The sequence below is a fragment of the Aegilops tauschii genome, chromosome 2 (assembly GCF_002575655.3).
Source record: "Aegilops tauschii subsp. strangulata cultivar AL8/78 chromosome 2, Aet v6.0, whole genome shotgun sequence".
Classification (NCBI taxonomy): Eukaryota; Viridiplantae; Streptophyta; class Magnoliopsida; order Poales; family Poaceae; genus Aegilops; species Aegilops tauschii.
In genome coordinates this window covers 607737253-607755543 of record NC_053036.3, presented here as the reverse complement: position 1 = coordinate 607755543, position 18291 = coordinate 607737253, and the positions used below count along the sequence as shown (strand labels likewise).

Below are 18291 nucleotides of genomic sequence, written 5' to 3'. Positions count from 1 at the left end.
CTCCTTTTGTGATGACAGAGAAACTTCTCAACACCTTTTCTTTACTTGTCCTGTTGCTAGAGTCATGTGGAGGACAGTGGGTGTGTGCTGGGCACGGATTGATGCCCTAACACCACCCTAGCATCTGCCAGCAACATGGATTACAATGATTTTTATGATATGTTTCATTTGCCTATGTCCTCCATTGCTGTTCAACAGAGTAACAACCTTAGAGAGTTGATCAATAGTAGAGATAATCAGACCCTATCAGATACATGGAAATTTTATTGGGGTGGCTCAAAATACTCTAATAAAAGAGTTTATCTGGAATACATGGGAAATCCTGCTGATGCACCCAAACCTTTTCAATGGACATGGAAGTCATGTACTCTACCCAAACAGAAATTCTTTTTCTGGCTTCTACTACAAGACAGATTGAACACAAGAGACCTCCTTAACAGGAAGAATTTCTATATTGAGACAAGCAAATGTGTGTTATGTGATGATGAGCCTAATGAACATCTAATGCATCTATTCTTTAGTTGTGATTTCAGCCAAACTTCTGGATGAGCATTGGTTATCAATGGGACACTGATTATAACCTCACAGAAATGCTCTTGGAGGGTAAGAAGCAGAATACCACATGATGTTTCAAGGAATGCCTGATAGCTAGATGTTGGAGCCTATGGAAGCACAGAAACAACATCATATTTGATCACAAGACTAAGAATATGGCATTCTGCCTAACCACATTCAAGGAACACTTCAGCATGATCATAAAAAAACAAAACCTGGATTGAAGGAGGGCATGCAAAGCTGGCTGGATTATTTGTAGATGTTTTATTTTTCATACTTTGATTCCATCATGTATATCCTTATGTAACACTCCACCATATTAATGAAAATCAGAGTTACAGTGGGGGCCTTCCCCACTGTTTTTGCTAAAAAAAACAATGTTTGGCAGTACTTTGCTTGATGTTATACCTTCCTTCCAGATGGGGAGAGATTTTATACCTTTGGCCTAGCTGCTCTTTGCTGGGCAATGTGGAATAGTCGTAAAAGAAAAACCTTTGAGTTCAAAAACTTGAGATCTCCCTTTGATGTGGTCTATTCTGCATGTGGCTATCTTACTTATTGGTCAGGACTGCTGAAAGGCGACGATCGAGAGGCAATGGGGCGTGGATCCAAGTTGCTGAGGATCAACGCCTCGAGCGTGATGAGGATTTGCGCGGCGCCAGGTGATGCGATGAAGGGCTGAAGAAAAGATGGTTCGAATGCAGCGGGGAGCGGATCCGAGCCTCAGAGACTTTGTTAATTCCTTTATGGCTTTCCTTTTGGTTACATGTCGTATGCTGTTGATCTAAAACTGGAGGGCGGTTGTCGGGGTCTCGCTCCTGTGTGAGCTTTTGGTGTGGCCTAACTGATTAGGCTTGTAATGGCTGGATTGCTGAACTGTTTAGGTCATCGTAGTTGTTCTGGTGTCACTGGGTTTTCGCCCCATGGTGGACTGCTCCATGACGGATGTTCATCAAGGGTTTCCCAGTGGTGCGTTGAACTCGCTTTTCTCTTTCTAGGTTTCCTGGGTGCTAAGATGAACTGATGTATTTCCGTTATGAAAGTAATGGAAAGGGGTTATGCCCGGTTAAAAAAAAAGTGTGGCAGTTGACGGGCCGCGCTAAATGCAGCCCATGAGAAACACCTTCAGGCGACGCGGCATTCCCGTTGCGGCAAACCCCAAAACCGAAACCCTCGCCCGCCTCCGGCGGAAACCCTCGATTCCCCACCCCACTCCCCACTCCGAAATGAGTTCGCTGGAGGACGCCCTGGGAGACAGCGCCATGGCGCCGACCATGGCCTCGCGGGTCTCCGCCGCCCGCATCGCCGTCGTCGAGCTCGAGGACGACGACGACGACACCGCCGCCTCCACCCCGGCCCCCCGCTCCCGCGCCTCCCGGGGCCTCCTCGACGCCTCCTCCTCCTCCCCGGCCTTCACCAAGCGGCGGCTGCCGATGTCCCCCATCTTCATCGACGACGACACCCCTCCGCCCCCGCCGAAGCGGCGGGAGCCCGGATCCGCCGCGCCCGGGACCGGGACCCCCCCGTGGTTCGTCCCGTGCTCGCTCGCCCCCCGCCCCCGCGCCGCCGCTCCCGGTTCTTTCCTCCCGAGCCCGTTCCGCTTCGGGTTCGGCGGTGCCGCTTTGGAGATCCCTGGGCCGTCTGCCCCCGGATCTATCGACCCGGACATTGTTGTCCTGGAGACGCCGGGCTACACCCCGGTGCGCCGGGTCGGGGCCTCCCCGGGGCTCGTCCCGTGCTCGCTCAGCCCCCGCTCCGGCGGCGATGGTCCCCGCACGCCTGATTCCGTTCTCCGGCGCAATATCGACTTCGAAGATGCCGCTGATCTGGAGATCCCCGGGTCGGCTTCCCCCGGCTCTGCCGACCCCGACGTTCTTGTCCTGGAGACCCCGGGCTTCACCGCCTCGCGCCCGGCCGGGCCTTCCAGCGTCCCAATCGGGACTCCCCCGTCGTTCGTTCCGTGCTCACTCGCCCCCCAATCCCGTGGTGCTGCTGTTCCTAATACGCCTGTTCTACCGCGCTCGTTCGACTTTGATGCTGCTGATTTGGGGATCCCTGGGCCGGCTTTCCCCGGATCTGTCGCCCCCAACGCCGAGACACGTTTCTTCACCAACTCGTGCTTGGATGTGGCAGGCCCCTCCACTTTTCGAGGTTTCTCTTCTGCTGCCCCTGCAAATACTTTCTTTGTTGAAGTTCTTACAGTACTAGGCTTGTAGCTGCCTTTTGTTTTAGGCTTGAGGGCTGAACAATGGTTATCTTGCCAAGAAGTGAGCACTGTGTACACTGGGTTCATCTATGAAATTTGCTCCATGGCAAGAAGATAGATGGGTATTGGTTTTGGTCATGCTTAGGTTGCAAGGCATTTAGCTCTCCTTATGTTTGTGTCAAGCAAGGTGAAGTAGGTGTTGTTTCTTGAAAAAGATTGACATAGGTGTTATGCGCAAATTGTTACTTGATACTCCCTCCGTCCGGAATTACTTGTCACAGAAATGGATGTATCTAGACATATTTTTAGTTCTAGATACATCCATTTCTATACATTTCTGCGACAAGTAATTCGGGATGGAGGGAGTATTTGTTTTAGCGTCTGTTGTAGATGCAGGCCAAGTGCAAATTCCTTTGCTGACTTAAATGATCAAGAACATTTGGGATTGTGAACTGCAAAGCAAAATGCAACTTTTATTTATTGAGAACGGAATCTTTCAGCTCGTGTAGAACAAATGACTTCTCTACCGCTCAAGTTCATCTCAACTACTATTTTGGATAACACTTTCACTGTATATCGAGCCTGAACTAATGTACTTCCTCTGTCCGAAAAAACTTGTCCCAAGCTTGTTCCTCAAATGGATGTATCTAGTACTAACTTGGTGCTAGATACATCCATTTGAGGGACAAGCTTTTTCGGACGGAGGGAGTATTGTTTATGTTAGATTTCTTCAGAGATGAGCTTTTATTAACACGAAAATCTAGAACTTCAGCTCTTGCGTCTTAGAGAGGTTTAGTTTTTAGTTTTATATATTCTCTGTTTCTTATGTGGAGGCGACCTATGCCGCCCCATTAATGACTATTTACTAGACGGGGGCATGTTCTGGAATCATTATAACTTGGGTTCTCTTAGGTAGGAGTAACTGAGTAACTCTAATTTGTGCCTTTTCAGGAGCTTCTTCCCCGATATCTTTGGACAGTGATGATGAGCTGGATGGCTTTGGGTACAAAGAGCCATCGGACAATTTGATTTTACCCTGTGAAGAGCCCATGCAGGAAGAGGAGCGAAACGACAACACAGAAGAAGGAAACACAAAGCAGGTCTGGCTGAGTAGCAAAGCCTGACAATAAACAAACTTCTCAATTCAAGTTTCACAATAGATGCAACTTCAGCAATAAACCTCTCTTTCATTATATAGGAAAGGATGCGACTAATAAAGGAAGGGAAAGCGAAAATGGTTGAAGAAAAGAAACGACAGCGGGAGGTCTGTCTCGTTAAGCATTTTACAAACCAATGTTTACCGTGTTGCCTGATAGAGAGTACAGAATATAAGAGGGTGCTGCTTACTTCGCAGGAAAATAAGCTCATGAAAGAGGCTATTAAAGCTCAAAAGGCAGAGCAGAAGAAGTATGCGAAAGAAAAAGACGAGTGGGAATCAGGAAAACATGCTTTAAGATCTATTGTGGCTGAGATCGACTCAACAATCATTGAAACTGGCTCAGTTGGAGGTATAAAATTTAAAGCCCAGCCAATTAATTAGTTGCATCAAATTATCAATTTGGTCTCAATTATCGTGATTTTGTCTCTCATCTTTCTCTATTGCTGAGATATTTGGACCTTTGCAAACAGGTACTCTTCTAACACGGTTTGCAGAGAAGGGCCTTAAGTATCGAGTTCAGGTTAATCCAATCAGAGGATCGATTTTGTGGAAGATGGAGGTTCCTCAAATTGGCCAGGTGCTTGTTGGTCATAACTATATCTGTCATATTTACGATGAATGCTTCCTCTCTTTTGGTCTAGCCTTTAAAAATTGTAATCCTCCAATTTTCCTCCGAATTCTTCTGTTCCAAAAGGGGCCTTTACTAGATTGCATTCAATTACAATTTTTTATGTGAGACAACTTGAATTCCTGTAACAACACTGATGATAAAGGGGAACAATTGATTAAGCAACCAGTGGCGGAGCTAGAAGGGGATGTTTGGGGGGGCCAAAAGGATAAAACACCAATTTTCAGGGGCAAAAATACCCTATGTTTTGAATCTCAGCAATCCCCAAAAAAAATTCTTCACAAACTAGTCAAAGCTGGGGGGGCTGTGGCACCTCCAGCATTGTACATAGCTCCGCCACTGTAAGCAACTACTTTGGGTAAAGGAAATATCTATATACTCCCTCAGTCCGGGTTTATTAGGCCCACTCGTATTATGGGTCAAACTTTGACAATCTTTAACAAAATATAAAGTATATGATACAAAGAGCATATTGTTTGATTTGTATTCTAAAGAGGTTTCCAATGGTATAATTTCTGTGACATATAGTTCACATTTTATTAGTTAAATATATGGTCAAATTTTAGCCCAAAATAAGAGGGGCCGTAGTAAACCTAGATGGAGGGAGTACATTCCAAGCCATGGAGAAGTAGGATGTAAGTTAAAGTGCTTTCCTGATGTGTCATTTCTGTTAAGCTTCCAGGAATTGAAAAAGTATCTTTATGACACAAAGTTACTGTAAAGATATAGATCCAAGGTTTGTGACATACATTTAGTCTGGAACCACATAAAAAATATCCTTGAGTAGTTAAGTGGCATATCTTTCTGCATAACCAGCACCATGTCTTTGTCATATATCCTAAGTGACATTATTGTGTGCAGGACCCAGCTTCAGTGTCAGAAGTGCCATATATTCTCTTTGTGCTTCAAGCTGAGGAATTCTGTGATCTTATCAACAGTGGGTCCTTCTGGGATCATGTTCACCTTGTTCAAGATCGCTATCCAACATTCACTGTTTGCTTTGTCACTAATAAATTGATGAACTACATAAACAAATGGTTGGTTCTACAAAGTCTGAATTACCTTGTTCTATGGTTTTCTGTTTATCTTTATGTCTTATGTTCACTGTTTCCGAAGCCCCTTTTGTTCTTTGAACTATGCTAAGTAGCCGACAACATCATCTATAGCTTTGGCATGCTATTTTTTTCCTACTGTTCGTTGTTGTTCACCTAATTGTCCAGTGCAGAGTTTCCGACTGCTGTTACATCCCACTCATTGCTACATTGTGATTAGGGATGTAAATAGCGCGATAAACGGTGCTGCAAGGCCTGTTTAGTTAGCTTGATAGTTCATTTTCCCGGGAAAAAAAACTTTCTTGAACTGTTAGACCTATAAGTGGGCTTAGACGGGCTTAAATGGCGCGCTGTTTACATCCCTAATTGTGATGTCCTGTTTATTGTGTAAGCCGGAACCAACACACAAACACACTCAAGCCTGGAACATTATGCGAGAAAATCTGACTTGTGTGGTAGTTCTGGATAATATTTTAAATTCTTCTGTAATGTTACAACTTGTAAGTAATAGGAAATGTATCCATCTTTTGTATTTGAAGTATGCTAAAATGTCCTTTCTTTTTTCTGGTGTGTTAGCGAGCGGGCTCAGTATAGGAATGCACCCAATTTTAATAGCTGGAAACGCCCACCAGTGGAAGAGGTCTGTTTTCAACCTTATCAAAATTTTCCTGAACTATCGTTTTATAGAATGTGTAATGGATTTGTTTTTTCAGGTTTTATGCAAATTAGCAACACACCATGTTAAAGTTCACTCAAGGCAATGCGCAGATGAAGCTGAAGTAGCCGATCATATTGTTGGCTTGACATCTAGTCTTGCAAATTGCAGATTCAGGTAAGCCAGATTTGTTAGATCAGAATGACTTCACCAATGGTCGTCTGTGCTTTCTTTTTGGTGCTTTTTCTGTTCTTCTTTCTGGTTCTATTCCACTGTACGCTAATTGCTTTGTGCAGTCATTATACTGAATTCGGACTGAAGTTGAACAGTAGCCTATAACATTGATCATCGCTATAGGAAGCAAAAAATACTCCCCCAGTCACAACAAAAGCCCCCCCCCCCCCCCCCCCCCCCTAGAAATCCGAGCTCAATTTTGACCATGAGTTTAGTAATCAACTTATAAAATAGTATGAGTGATATGTGCTACAAAAATAATACTCCGTCCGTTCACAGTTATAAGTTGTTTTGGATATTTGAATATGGACTACATACGAACTGAATGAGTGAACAAGGACACTAAAATGCGTCTATGTACATCCGAATCAGAAAAACGTTATAAGATATTCTAACGTTTTTAATGTCCAAAACATCTTATAACTGTGAACGGAGGGAGTATCATTGTTCTTTCGAATACGAATTCATTGATATAATTTTTTAATGTCGTATGACTTACATTTTATTAGTCAAAGTTAGGCTAATTTCAACGTGGCCTTTTATATGTGGATGGAGGGAGTATGAATTGCATAGATATAAGCACCTTTTTTATACAGCTGGTGTGCATATTATGCTAGATGGACATACTTGATTTGACTTCAGCGCATCGAACTCAGTTCACATGTTACTCTTCTAGTGGGTATTGTATTAGTCTTGCAGTTGTCTTTCACACTCACCAAACCAGGGGAAAATGTGTCAAGGTTCCTATATACACTGAAATCACAGCTCTAATACTGTAAACTTTCTGTCGAAAGACAAAAAATCACATTACCTTGGACCTCTGTTACTCTTCCATTATGGCACTGATGTTTCATATAGCAGCCAGTTTGTATTCAATGCTGTTGTACCCCAAGGTATAATTATGTTGTATCTACCTCCTAATGCCTAATATGGTACTCCCTCCATCCGGAAATACTTGTCCAAGGAATGGATGTATCTAGATGTATTTTAGCTCTAGATACACCCATTTGTATCCATTTCTAGGACAAGTATTTCCGGACGGAGGGAGTATGAAATAGTTGTCATGTAGTTCTATTCAATGATATTTATATTTTTAGCGTCACTGGGGATATTTCCCAACTGAATATGAGCGCACCGTGGAAGGCAAAGACTTGACCGGAGGTGTGCTTGTTGGTCTCAACGCGAGTTTGCCACCTGAGCTAGGCTTGTTCCTGAATGACCATCATTATTAATGTTGCACATATTCAGTGATATGATTTTGTATTTTGTTGCCCATTTTGTCTTACTGAATCGGGAAGCAGCTCCATGTTCCATTAATGTTTACCCCATGGACTTGTGCAGGAAACCACTGTCATGGTTATCTGTGCATGCTAATGGTGCAGTGATCCCTAAAAATTTCATTGATAAAGATCTGGCTAAGAAAGATACCTGGTAAGTTGAACATATACTGAATCAGATCTCCATTCGGTTTTCTCCTCCTGATTATTCTACCAAACTGGAAATTGAACCTGTTTTTGCATATACCGTAAGCTGTGCATTTCCAGTATTCTTCTTTTTGTGCAAGGCTACTTGCACTAAGTTTGGTTGTTGCCTTATTTTTCCTTGTGCAGAATTTTCATTAGAGTCGTAGAGTAATAAGTAAAAAGAGTTGCTTGTTCCTACACCAACGAGTCTCCTTCTCTGCTGTCTAGCCTAGTCTGTCTCGGTACCAGAGTTCTAAACTCTATTAGTATTACGGCCTAGTTCTCCCCATCAAAATTAGCATGAAATGAAAAAACAACAACAAAATTCTATATGTGGGTGGGGTGGTTTCAACTCGTACATGTAAGCCAGTCTTGCACCTCTTGGTTGGACTGGCTTGATTTTGATTTTCATGCTAACTGTTATACTAAAGAAACCGCGTTATAAATTGTCATGCTGTATAACCAAATCTGAGCAACAGGATTGTAATATCGCAACTGCTCTTTAGATGAAACTGTTGGCCATGCTGATGGTAATTCCATATTATAATGTTTCTAGTCAAGTCATTCAGTTTTAGCATCCAACTAGGCATCCATGCGTAGAACAATATTTTTAAATTCCAGCTTTCAAATCAGAGTTGCATTCCCTTAATCCTATCCAACTTTTCACATAAATTATCCATGACAGGATGAAGGCTCTAATAGCCATCCCAAAGGTCCAGCCAAGGTTTGCCCTTGCGATATGGAAGAAGTACAGTACCATGAGATCCCTTCTGAAAGTATATATGGATTCCACCAAAACTGTGAGTGCTGCCCTTTTACCACTCATGAAAGTAGTGCAATAGCCTGACGGACGGGTTCGTCCTTGTGCACTCTCAAGTCTTAACCCGTGCATGAACAGGTTCGCGAGAAGGAGCTTCTGCTCCAGGACCTGAAGTGCGAGGACCGCGTAGGCGACGAAAGCCGAAGGCTGGGACCAGTATGCTCTAGAAGGGTTTACAGGACTCTCATGGCAGAAGATGGAGCAGTGGAAGCGGATGCTGCTGCCGAGTAACCCTAACGGTAGATCGCGTGATCCTTTCGGACCTGCTAGGTACTTGGTGCATATGTATTGGGTGTTGCACCACCAAAGCTAAAACTAAAACTCCACGCAGCTATTGTAATGAAGCCATTACGTGCTGTGCTGCACGGTGGCGCTTATTATGTTCCGCGAGACTTGTTCGAAAGCGGAACTAGAAGGATCGTATGCTTAGGGGATTGACGTATCGAATGCTATGCTAATATATACTGTATGTATGTAAGATGAGTCGTGTGTTGTGAAGCTGTGTGGTCATATTCTATGATGAAGGACGGACATTGTTGACTACAGTCAGGAGCTCTTACGATACATAAATGTTTAGGACATCTCCAAAGCAGACCCTTAAGGGTGTGTTTAGTTGCTGTCACCGGGTAGAATGTCACGGGTCCGACCCGTTCCCACAGCCCATTCTCGTGTTCGGTTAGTCGAAGGAACCAGAACCCACCCGTCCCGAGGAACGGAATATTCGCTCATTATGCGGAACGGAGGCATACCTCCAAATCGAGCGGACGACAGGGAACGAGCCCTCTTCCCCTCTCGCACGCGCCTCTTCCCTCGTGACTCCCCTGTCTCAGCGCCGCCACCCTCCCGCGTCTCCCTCCCTCTCGATCCGCCACCTCCGTTCCTCTCCGGCGCCGGCTTCACTCTCCTCCCCTCCGTCTCTCTTCCGTGATGGCGCGCAGCAGCAACTTGGCGGCGACCTAGCGGCGGGTGGAGATCAGGCAGCGGCGGGGCGGGAACGACGCAGCGGGGCGGTGAGAGGCCATGGCGCGGGGACCTGCCGACGGTGGTGCGGCGCACGGGGCGGCGCGGTGGAGCGACTGGAGGCAGTGCCCGCCGTGGCACGCCAACTCGCTGGAGAACGCCGTGCTGGAGAACCTGCCCCGGCCGTCCGCGCGCCGGAGATACAACGCGCGGCGTAGGGGCCGCCGACAAGGCGTATGCTCCAGCGCCCGCGGCGTCGCCCGACGCCGTGCTCCCGTTCGTGGCGCTCCACTCCGGCTCTGGCATGGGCTGCTTCCCCCTCTAAAGCTATGTGGTGTAAATTGTTATTAAGTGGGTGATTAGACTAGCTGATTAATTAGCTTAGCTTCTAGAAGAAATAAGCTCTCATATTGGTAAGAGCTTGGAGTACATACGACCAACATATTGTTTTATCTGTGATGATATTCTTCCGTGTATTTCAATTCATTGCTCGAAAAGAGCTACTAGTAGTTAATCATTATTTCTCTGGCTTATTATTGGCCACATGAACGACGCAGCAAAGAAGTCAATATTTCGATATTGTTGTATGACTGAGTACGATGACTTGGCATGTATAGATGTAGTGCACTTGGTTGCTTTTGGGTGTGATGGATGAAGTTGGTACCTTCTGTTGAAATTTGTGTTTGATTGATGTCATATATGTGTGATTCTTGTCAATATATATACTGTTATGTTGTTTTTCTTTGAAATACAAATGAAATGTTGCCAAAATTTTGAATTTTATGTGGTTTCATTTTTCATTCCATCTCTCTAACCAAACACAAGAACGGAACCGACCCGTTTCACTTTTCTGTTTGTACCAAACACAGGACCTGTTCCAGTGGAATGGAACCATTCCATTCCGTTCCACTTGGTTCCTCAACCAAACACACCCTAAACCTCCTGCAAGTGTTTGAACGCGTCTGCATCCAACGCAGTGTTGTAAATCATAAACATTTAGGACATCTTCAAAACGGACCCTTAAACCTCCTGCAAGTGTTTGGACGCTTCTGCCATCCAACGCAATTCCCGTATGTGCTGGGTGCATCATCTAGCGGAATGTTACTATGTGCATGGAGCATGGATGGCGGAAGGTGCACGTGATGCTTATGCGATGGCGGAAGCTGGGCTGCACGGCGGAGGAAAATTATTGTTTTGAAGTATAGGATTTGGATGGCCGGCTTCAGTATCAATGCCCGGTCCGGACCAATTTACGGTCTGGCTGATTTGCAGAAATAGGAAAACACATGATTGAAATATCATGCTCGTTTGAATCCTATAGAGTCTGAGTTTGTTTGATTGTGTGATAGGAGAAAAACATATTGATTTAGGAGATTGGGAGAAGGGAAGGAGGAATAGGGAGGTGAGAAGGAGCAGGGGATTATTGTTTGATGGGAGTCTTCCATCCACGGGCACATGAAAGAGATGGAAAGTATCAAAGTGGCGCGAAAGGGATCACGTCCAATGATCTAACGAAACATCTAGTGGTCTAAGCCACGTACGGGAGCTAGTTTAGCAGCTCCTCCGTCCCTCTCGACAGCCGGCCGGCCTGATCGCGGAGAGCGACGGAGGACGCTTCACTGGTCGAAGACAGGAGAGTTTGGTTTCCTTGCTTGCTGTTGATAAATCGCGGCCGGGCAATAAGTGATGAGCAGTACTCCTCGGGTGCGCCCAGCTCATGGTACACCCCGTACGCTACTTCTCGTGGACGGAGCGTGGAGCGGAGCAGTGCGCCCGTATGTGGCTTCTTCCTTCGAGCCAAAGGTTCGAACGTGCGCTGACGGCCGTACACGGCAAGTTGTAGAATTTATAAAACAAGAATATAGTGTCACGCGGAGTACTATAGATTTGCATGATTGTATGTTAGATATCACCAAGGAGGAGTTTTGTTATCTCCATGAGAATGCCACCCCATTTGCTCAGGCGTGTAGAAAAGCGGAACTTCATTCCTCTTTAGATGGTTTTAGGCCAACTCCAATGCACGACCCCGAACGGACGTCCGTTTTGTATGGATTTTTGTCCGTTTGGGTAGGTCAAAGGAGCGGCGTCCGTCCGGTTTTCTGGATGCGCTGGCCGTGCGCCCAACGCGCAGACGCATCTCGTCTGCCACGGCTAGCTGGTGCCCTATATGCACATTGTAAAAATAGTCTCAAAACCATATAAATCAAACATTGCAAATAGTCTTACAAACAAATAGTCCCACGTAAAAAACACACAATCAAATAGTTTTTACAACCCAATCAAAATTGTCTTGAATAGATTGAAAGAAAATGAACCGATACATCTACTGGTTGCCAATGTGACTCCATGTGTGCTCAACCAGGGCATTTCACGATGGAATTGGGTGAACAATTCAAACGTTGTCGGTTCTTGGTGTTCAGGCTCAACATTTTCACCATGAAAATCAAACCCTTGATCGCAGATGTTGTCATCACGCTCATCCTCCATGATCATGTTGTGCATGATCACGCAAATAGTCATCACCTCCCAAAGCTTCTCGGTGCTCCATGTCAGTGCAGGGTTTCGAACGGTACCCCATCGAGATTGAAGCACTCTTCCATGTGAGTGCAGGGAAGAGCACCTCGGGCTCCCCTCACAGGCAGCAGGCAAGGTTGGCATTGCAGGTCGGCGGCTATGCAACGCCTGCCGGAGAAGGTGTTGGGGTCGATGGGCATCGCCGGCGGCCGTAGCTTCCCTGGTACCGTATGAGGCGATAAAGAGCCACAAACGCCAGCGAAAACTCCTCCGAAACTCCAGCGTGGGGTGGCTATGGCGAGGGGTGGTCATGGTTTGGGCGGGCGGGCTGGAAAGCGAGGAGGCGGACGGAAAAATGGGTTGCGACGGCGATCGCAAGGGGTGAAGGGAGGGCAAGGGAAGAGAAAAAGAGGGGTTGTGTCCCCGATGGGCGGGCCAGGGGAGGATAGGGGTGCGTCCCGCCGGTCCACGCGTTGTCCGCTTCAACACAAACGCGATCCAAATTTGGGCCGGGAATGAGTCAAAAGCGGACAAAAAACGAATGTTTGTTCGTTTGCTCCCGCGCGTTGAGCCGCGATTTCTATCCGTTTAGCCTTAAATGGACGCGGCCGGACCATTTGGGGTCGTGTGTTGGAGTTGGCCTTACGTCGCCATTCTTGTTTGTGAAGAATTACTTATCTGATGTTTCCCTAAGCAGGTCAACTTTTGTCGATTTGAAGAGGGGTGCTTTGATGATCTTGAGCCTTATTCCCCAATGCACTATCGCAAAGGTGAATCGCGTCGGCGATAGAGTGGCCCTTGAGATTGCCATGGTTTTCTTGATCAACATACCGGTGATTTTCAGAAAATTAGCAACATTTTTTCTTAGTTTAATCCACACACAGTTGACTCTATTAAAAACCAGTTAGCGAATCTTTATTTACAGTAATATTAGCAAGTACAATACTATAGTGTTAAACATCATAATCAGAACACCAACATCAAGGCATATAATGGACAATATATCCACAACATCAGCAGTTCGGTAGCAACCAACACTGCTTCACGTCGATGGTATTGGCATCTTCATGGTGGACCATCCCCATCAGCTCCACCACCACCTCCTCCGTCAGCTCTTCGAGCACAGCAACCGCTAGCTCGGCACCGACGTCCCACCGCCCCAGCCCAGCATCCCCCCTCTCGCCGGGCATGTCCAACGGTACGAGGTCGTGCTCCTTGGCCTCAAACATCTGGTTCAAATGTGCTACGCTGGTAGCACGGTCGGTCCTCGCGGGCGCCGGTGCGGGGGGCGGCGCCGGCGTCGTCGTCGTCGTTGTTGAAGTCTCCATGAGGACATCGCCGGACTTGCTGCTTTCTATGGCAACTTTCCGCTGGAGCAACGCGGGCTTGCGTGCCGCGTCCAGGAGCTCCCTCAAGACGACGATGGCCTCTGCGATGGTCGCAAGTATTGCTGCGTGAGCTCAGTGCGACAGTGCACGATGGACGACCAATGGCGCGGGGTAAGACATGGGGGCTGCGTGCTTGCTTACTCTCGGCGTACGCCCGCGGCGGCTTCTCGAATGGCCGGCGCTCCAAGACGGACACAGGGCTCAGCTGCTTTGACGAGTCGTCGTCGTCGTCGTCGTAGCTTTCTCCCTCGTCGTCCTTTGCTTCAGCCCTGCGTGCCTCGACGGCGTTCTTTCTTTTGCTCGCCGTCTTCTCGCCTTCGACGGAGCACGGGCCAATGGCGGCCGACCGCAGTTTCTTCTTTCTTTTCGTGGATGCAGGCGCCGCCGTGCCGTGGAGGAACTTGGAGAGGAGGCCGCTGGCGGGCGTTCTCTTGCTGACCGTCACCCGCCTCGGCGCCGGGGAGGTGCCTCTGCTCCTCGGCCAGCAAGGTAAGGACGCAACGCCGCAGCCTCCGGCCGGGTCCAGGGTGGTGGGGGAGCAGCCCTTCTCGAGGAGGTAGAGGTGAAGGGAGAAGGGCTCTTGCTGTTCCTCCAGGAGCTCCGACAGACGGCGGCTGCTGCCGGACGGCGACGGTGAGGGGCCGACCATGGCTCGGGTGATCCGGTGGTTTGGTGGAGTGGACAGGGCAGGGCCGGATGGCAGAGACGTATGGAAGGCAGGGGAGCTTATAAAAAAAGACGCGAGGGAAGGGAAGATGGTGTGTGAGGGTGGGAGAAGAGGCACATCACAACTTTCTTTCAAGTAGTTGCACAAAAGAGGTAGACAAAGGGGGTGACTCACATGAATCCTAAAATGCAAGAGTTATAATACACTAGCAAACGTTTCCGTTGCAAAATAAAATAAAAATCATCCGTCATACACACATTTGACGACATCAGCAAATCTCTTGAAATATTTCGCGATGTCGTACGAGAAACAGCATGATAAGTGATGTTGTGCAAAAACATAAAGGCTAGACGATTTTTTCTGTGTACTGAAGGTGTGTCCAATTTATTAGACAACAAAAAAATAACTATCTAGGTTTTGGTATCAATTCAAGCCTTTGCTGGTGTTCCTCCTCGGTAATGCCCAAAAGATAGCGCATTAGTATAAATGTAGAAGTACATTTTAATTCTCAATCATAGCATGTGCATAAGAGCACATATTAGACATCTCCACCAAAAATAATCAATCCCTAAAGACATGCATAATGAATTTTCAAGGTTGCATATCAACATTGATATCTCTACTACTTAAAAAGAACGTAAGATTCCTATTTTACCTTTCTTCTCACCACCCCTTCGTCCAACCTTCCTTAGAGCATCTACAGGCGGATCCCTCAAACCATCTCTCATATGCCTACGGACGCGCCCGGTCAGTGACCGGACATGAGAGAGAAGGAAAAAAGTGACCCAACCGGACCCCTCATATCTTCTCTATATGTCCGGGCTGTCCGCGAACCCTCATATGCATCTCAAATATGGGGAGGATATGAGGGCTCGCGGACACGCCCGGTCAATCCGCCACATAAGACACGGCCCCACCCCGGACCACCTTTTCTCTTTCTTTAGTCATTCTTTTCTTTCTCTCTCTTCATCTCCACCAATCACGTGCAAGTGACCGGACATGTGAGGAAGAAAATGAGAATTGTGGCTGCGCGGATGGATAAATAGGGGCTCAAAACGGACACACCCGGTCACTGACCATGCGCATCCGCGGGCGTTTGAGGGGTCGAATTAGAGGTACGTGGCTGAAGATGCTCTTATATGATAATAAATCAACTTAATTTACTTACCTTCTAAACCAGTTCCACTTTAGTTTACTTACCAAACTTCAGATCAAAATATAAGATAATTCATGGGCAGAATTTGATGATCATCTATTTACGCAATCGCACTATTATAGACAGGTAAATCACAAGCCAACGTACTAGAAGATTTATATTCCATTGCAACACACAGGCATTATTCTAGTTCTTAAAAAGTTCTTTATGGGCACAATTTTAAATAATATGAAAATCAGTATTAAGCCATTGGTTTACATAAAGCTCATATTAGTAGTCTAGTGTACGTCATCGTATATGGGTTGGTTATTGTGCACTGAGCGAAATAGAGAGAATGATTATGTGCATGTTGTAACCTTTAGCATATAATCCCTCTGTTCCAGATTATAAGATGTTTTAGTTATTTCAATATGGACTATGTACCTACTGAAATGAGTGAACAAACATAGTAAAATGCGTCTATATACATTTGATTCAAACAAAGTTTAACATCTTATAATTCAAAGCAGAGGGAGTACATCGCCTATGGTGCAAATAAAAGCTTTTTCGAGAGCATCAAACTATCCTATCTAGTCGATTTAAATGGGTCGAAATCATATGTAGTAGGCATTTTCAAAATACATCGTAAAAAGAAAAATATATTAATTAAGGTTGCATCCTAAGCATAATTTTAGAAATAATTAATATGCAGGATAATAGCATATTTGGAATCTACATATTTTTCTGGGCGATTTCCATATACAACATGTTTAATTTGGAGTTAGTGTTCAAAAGATATGAATATTTTGAAAACTACTTGAATCTGCCAAGGAAAGAAGGTTAAACAGAGAGTAACCGAGGAGTATATGGGATTGGAACTCAGGTCTCCCAGATGGAGGAGTGGGGCTCTACCCACTTGATCGACTGTGTGCATTTCTTTTGTAAGGGGATAGCTATACATGAACCAAAAGTCGATGCCCAACGACTTAAGCAAAAAATGAATCTTTTTGTTCTTTTTGTTCACTTATCGGTGTCATTGGATGTCATTTGTGGCAACTACCGGGGCAACTTCACGAAGAACGGGCAGAAACGTTTCTCCCTTTAATAGTAGGTATAGATATAGACAACAGTCGACTATTTTCCAATCGAGTTTCAGTCAAAATCTGTCCAACGGTGAGTGTGTAACAAGTGTACATGGTCGCTAATTGCTTCTTCGTGATTCTGCATTTTTTTCTCTGAGGAAATTGCACAAACACAACATTTTGGGCTGAGGTAACAAAAAACTACAACTCTAAGAGACTTTAACAAAAAACGACAAACTACATGACTAATCAATAACAAAAAACACAAATTGATTTGATTAGTCACTTAACGAGAAATATCGTGTGGGTCCCATGTGTTAAGTGACTAGAAGGAGGGCTTGCTTGAGTTGAGCCGAGCTGAATTCTCTGAAAAAATTATAGTATTCAAATATCAAAAAATCTAAAAAATGAGAAAATGGGACAAATCTGATTTTTTTTAAAAAATTTTGGAAAGGATTCAAGTGATTTAATCCATCTTCACTAATCAAACTCGGTTTGTTTAGCCTATTTTGCTTAGCCATTTTAAAGTTTGGACAGTTTTTGTAGATCAACTCATTCACGTACATACAAAAATTGTCCAAAATTTAAAACGACTAAATAAAATTGGGTGAAAATTCCCCGGATTGATAACCAAGATGGACTAAATTACTACAATTTTTTTCAGTTTATTTATTTATTAACATTTAAAAAAAATCAACTTTAGTTACTTTGATTGTAATCTTTTAGAGAGCTGAGCTCGGCTCAGCTTGGCTCAAGCCAAACTGTCCCTCTAGTCACTTAACACACGGGGTGCGCACTTCATATTTTTCATTAAGTGATTAGTTAGAGTAATTTGTGTTTTTTATTACTGATTAGTCCTAGATTTTTGTTTTTTTGTTAAAATCCCCTAGAGTTGTAGTTTTTTGTTACCTCAGCGCCAAATGTTTGTGTATTTGTGCAATTTTCTCTCTTTTTTCCCTTTTAGTCCACCTATGTTTGGTCATTGTTGGTCGCTTCCTAGAGCGCTCAGGGTTCAAATGATTGTAGCCGGGTATTTTGTGCCTAGTGGGTGAAGTTTTCACACCAAGGAGTAAAGTTCAAGGTCACCTTCACTATGCTCATGTGAAGACCAACTCCAGTGCCAGCTAGATGAAAGGTTCAAGTCCAGAAGGCCACCTTTGCCGAAAATACCTAAGGTTACAAGGGGGGAAGGATGCGGTGTCCACTACAGAACTAAGCGGGACAGTGCGGCTGATGCGGGAGTCGAGTCACACCATAAAGTGGAGATATTTCTTGAAGATCCCGCCCTCAAATATCAGCAAGATGAACTAATCATATACTCCCTCCATTTCAAAATATAGTGCGTCCGCGTTTTCCGAGGTTCAACTTTGACCATAAATTAACCAACGAGACCGATTTTTGCGGGAGCAAAAATTATATAATCTAAAGGTTGTCCTTTCTTCCGCCCCCCCTTCGTCTTCGTGAACTAAGGTAAGGTAGGCGCGCGCAGAAGTAGAAGGTGTGGTCTGCTCACACCACTGTCGCCAACGATGTGGTTCGTGCTGAACGGTGGCAGCAGTACTGACGCCATCGTATTGCCGGAAGCTGCCTTTACTTTTAGGAGACGGCACCGAGGAGTAATCTTACTGCCACCCATGGACATAGCCACAAGAGAGCTCCTGGCATGCACCATGGGAGGGAATCGTTGATGCTTAAACGGCTACCACCGGTGTTACGCACTCGACTATTGGCGGCTGGCCCTCGTACGTAACCATCGTCCGTCGGCAGGTCGCC

At 45.5% G+C, this 18291-nt stretch overlaps 2 protein-coding genes across 2 annotated transcripts; one reads left to right on the top strand and one right to left on the bottom strand.

The window, feature by feature from the left end:
- Positions 1–1687: 1687 nt before the first annotated feature.
- On the top strand, positions 1688–9270 carry LOC109786011 (crossover junction endonuclease EME1). The gene is made up of 11 exons (XM_020344595.4): positions 1688–2706; positions 3713–3861; positions 3960–4025; positions 4116–4269; positions 4391–4497; positions 5410–5585; positions 6177–6240; positions 6314–6432; positions 7831–7920; positions 8638–8752; positions 8851–9270. The coding sequence occupies exons 1-11, from the start codon at positions 1782–1784 to the stop codon at positions 9001–9003; spliced, it is 2118 nt and encodes a 705-aa protein (XP_020200184.2). The 5' UTR covers positions 1688–1781; the 3' UTR covers positions 9004–9270.
- A 3867-nt stretch (positions 9271–13137) lies between these two features.
- Positions 13138–14388, bottom strand: LOC109786018 (uncharacterized). The gene is made up of 2 exons (XM_020344603.4): positions 13776–14388; positions 13138–13675 (listed from the first exon to the last, which is right to left on the bottom strand). Exons 1-2 carry the CDS (start codon positions 14281–14283, stop codon positions 13260–13262), a joined length of 924 nt encoding a protein of 307 aa, XP_020200192.1. The 5' UTR covers positions 14284–14388; the 3' UTR covers positions 13138–13259.
- Positions 14389–18291: the final 3903 nt, after the last annotated feature.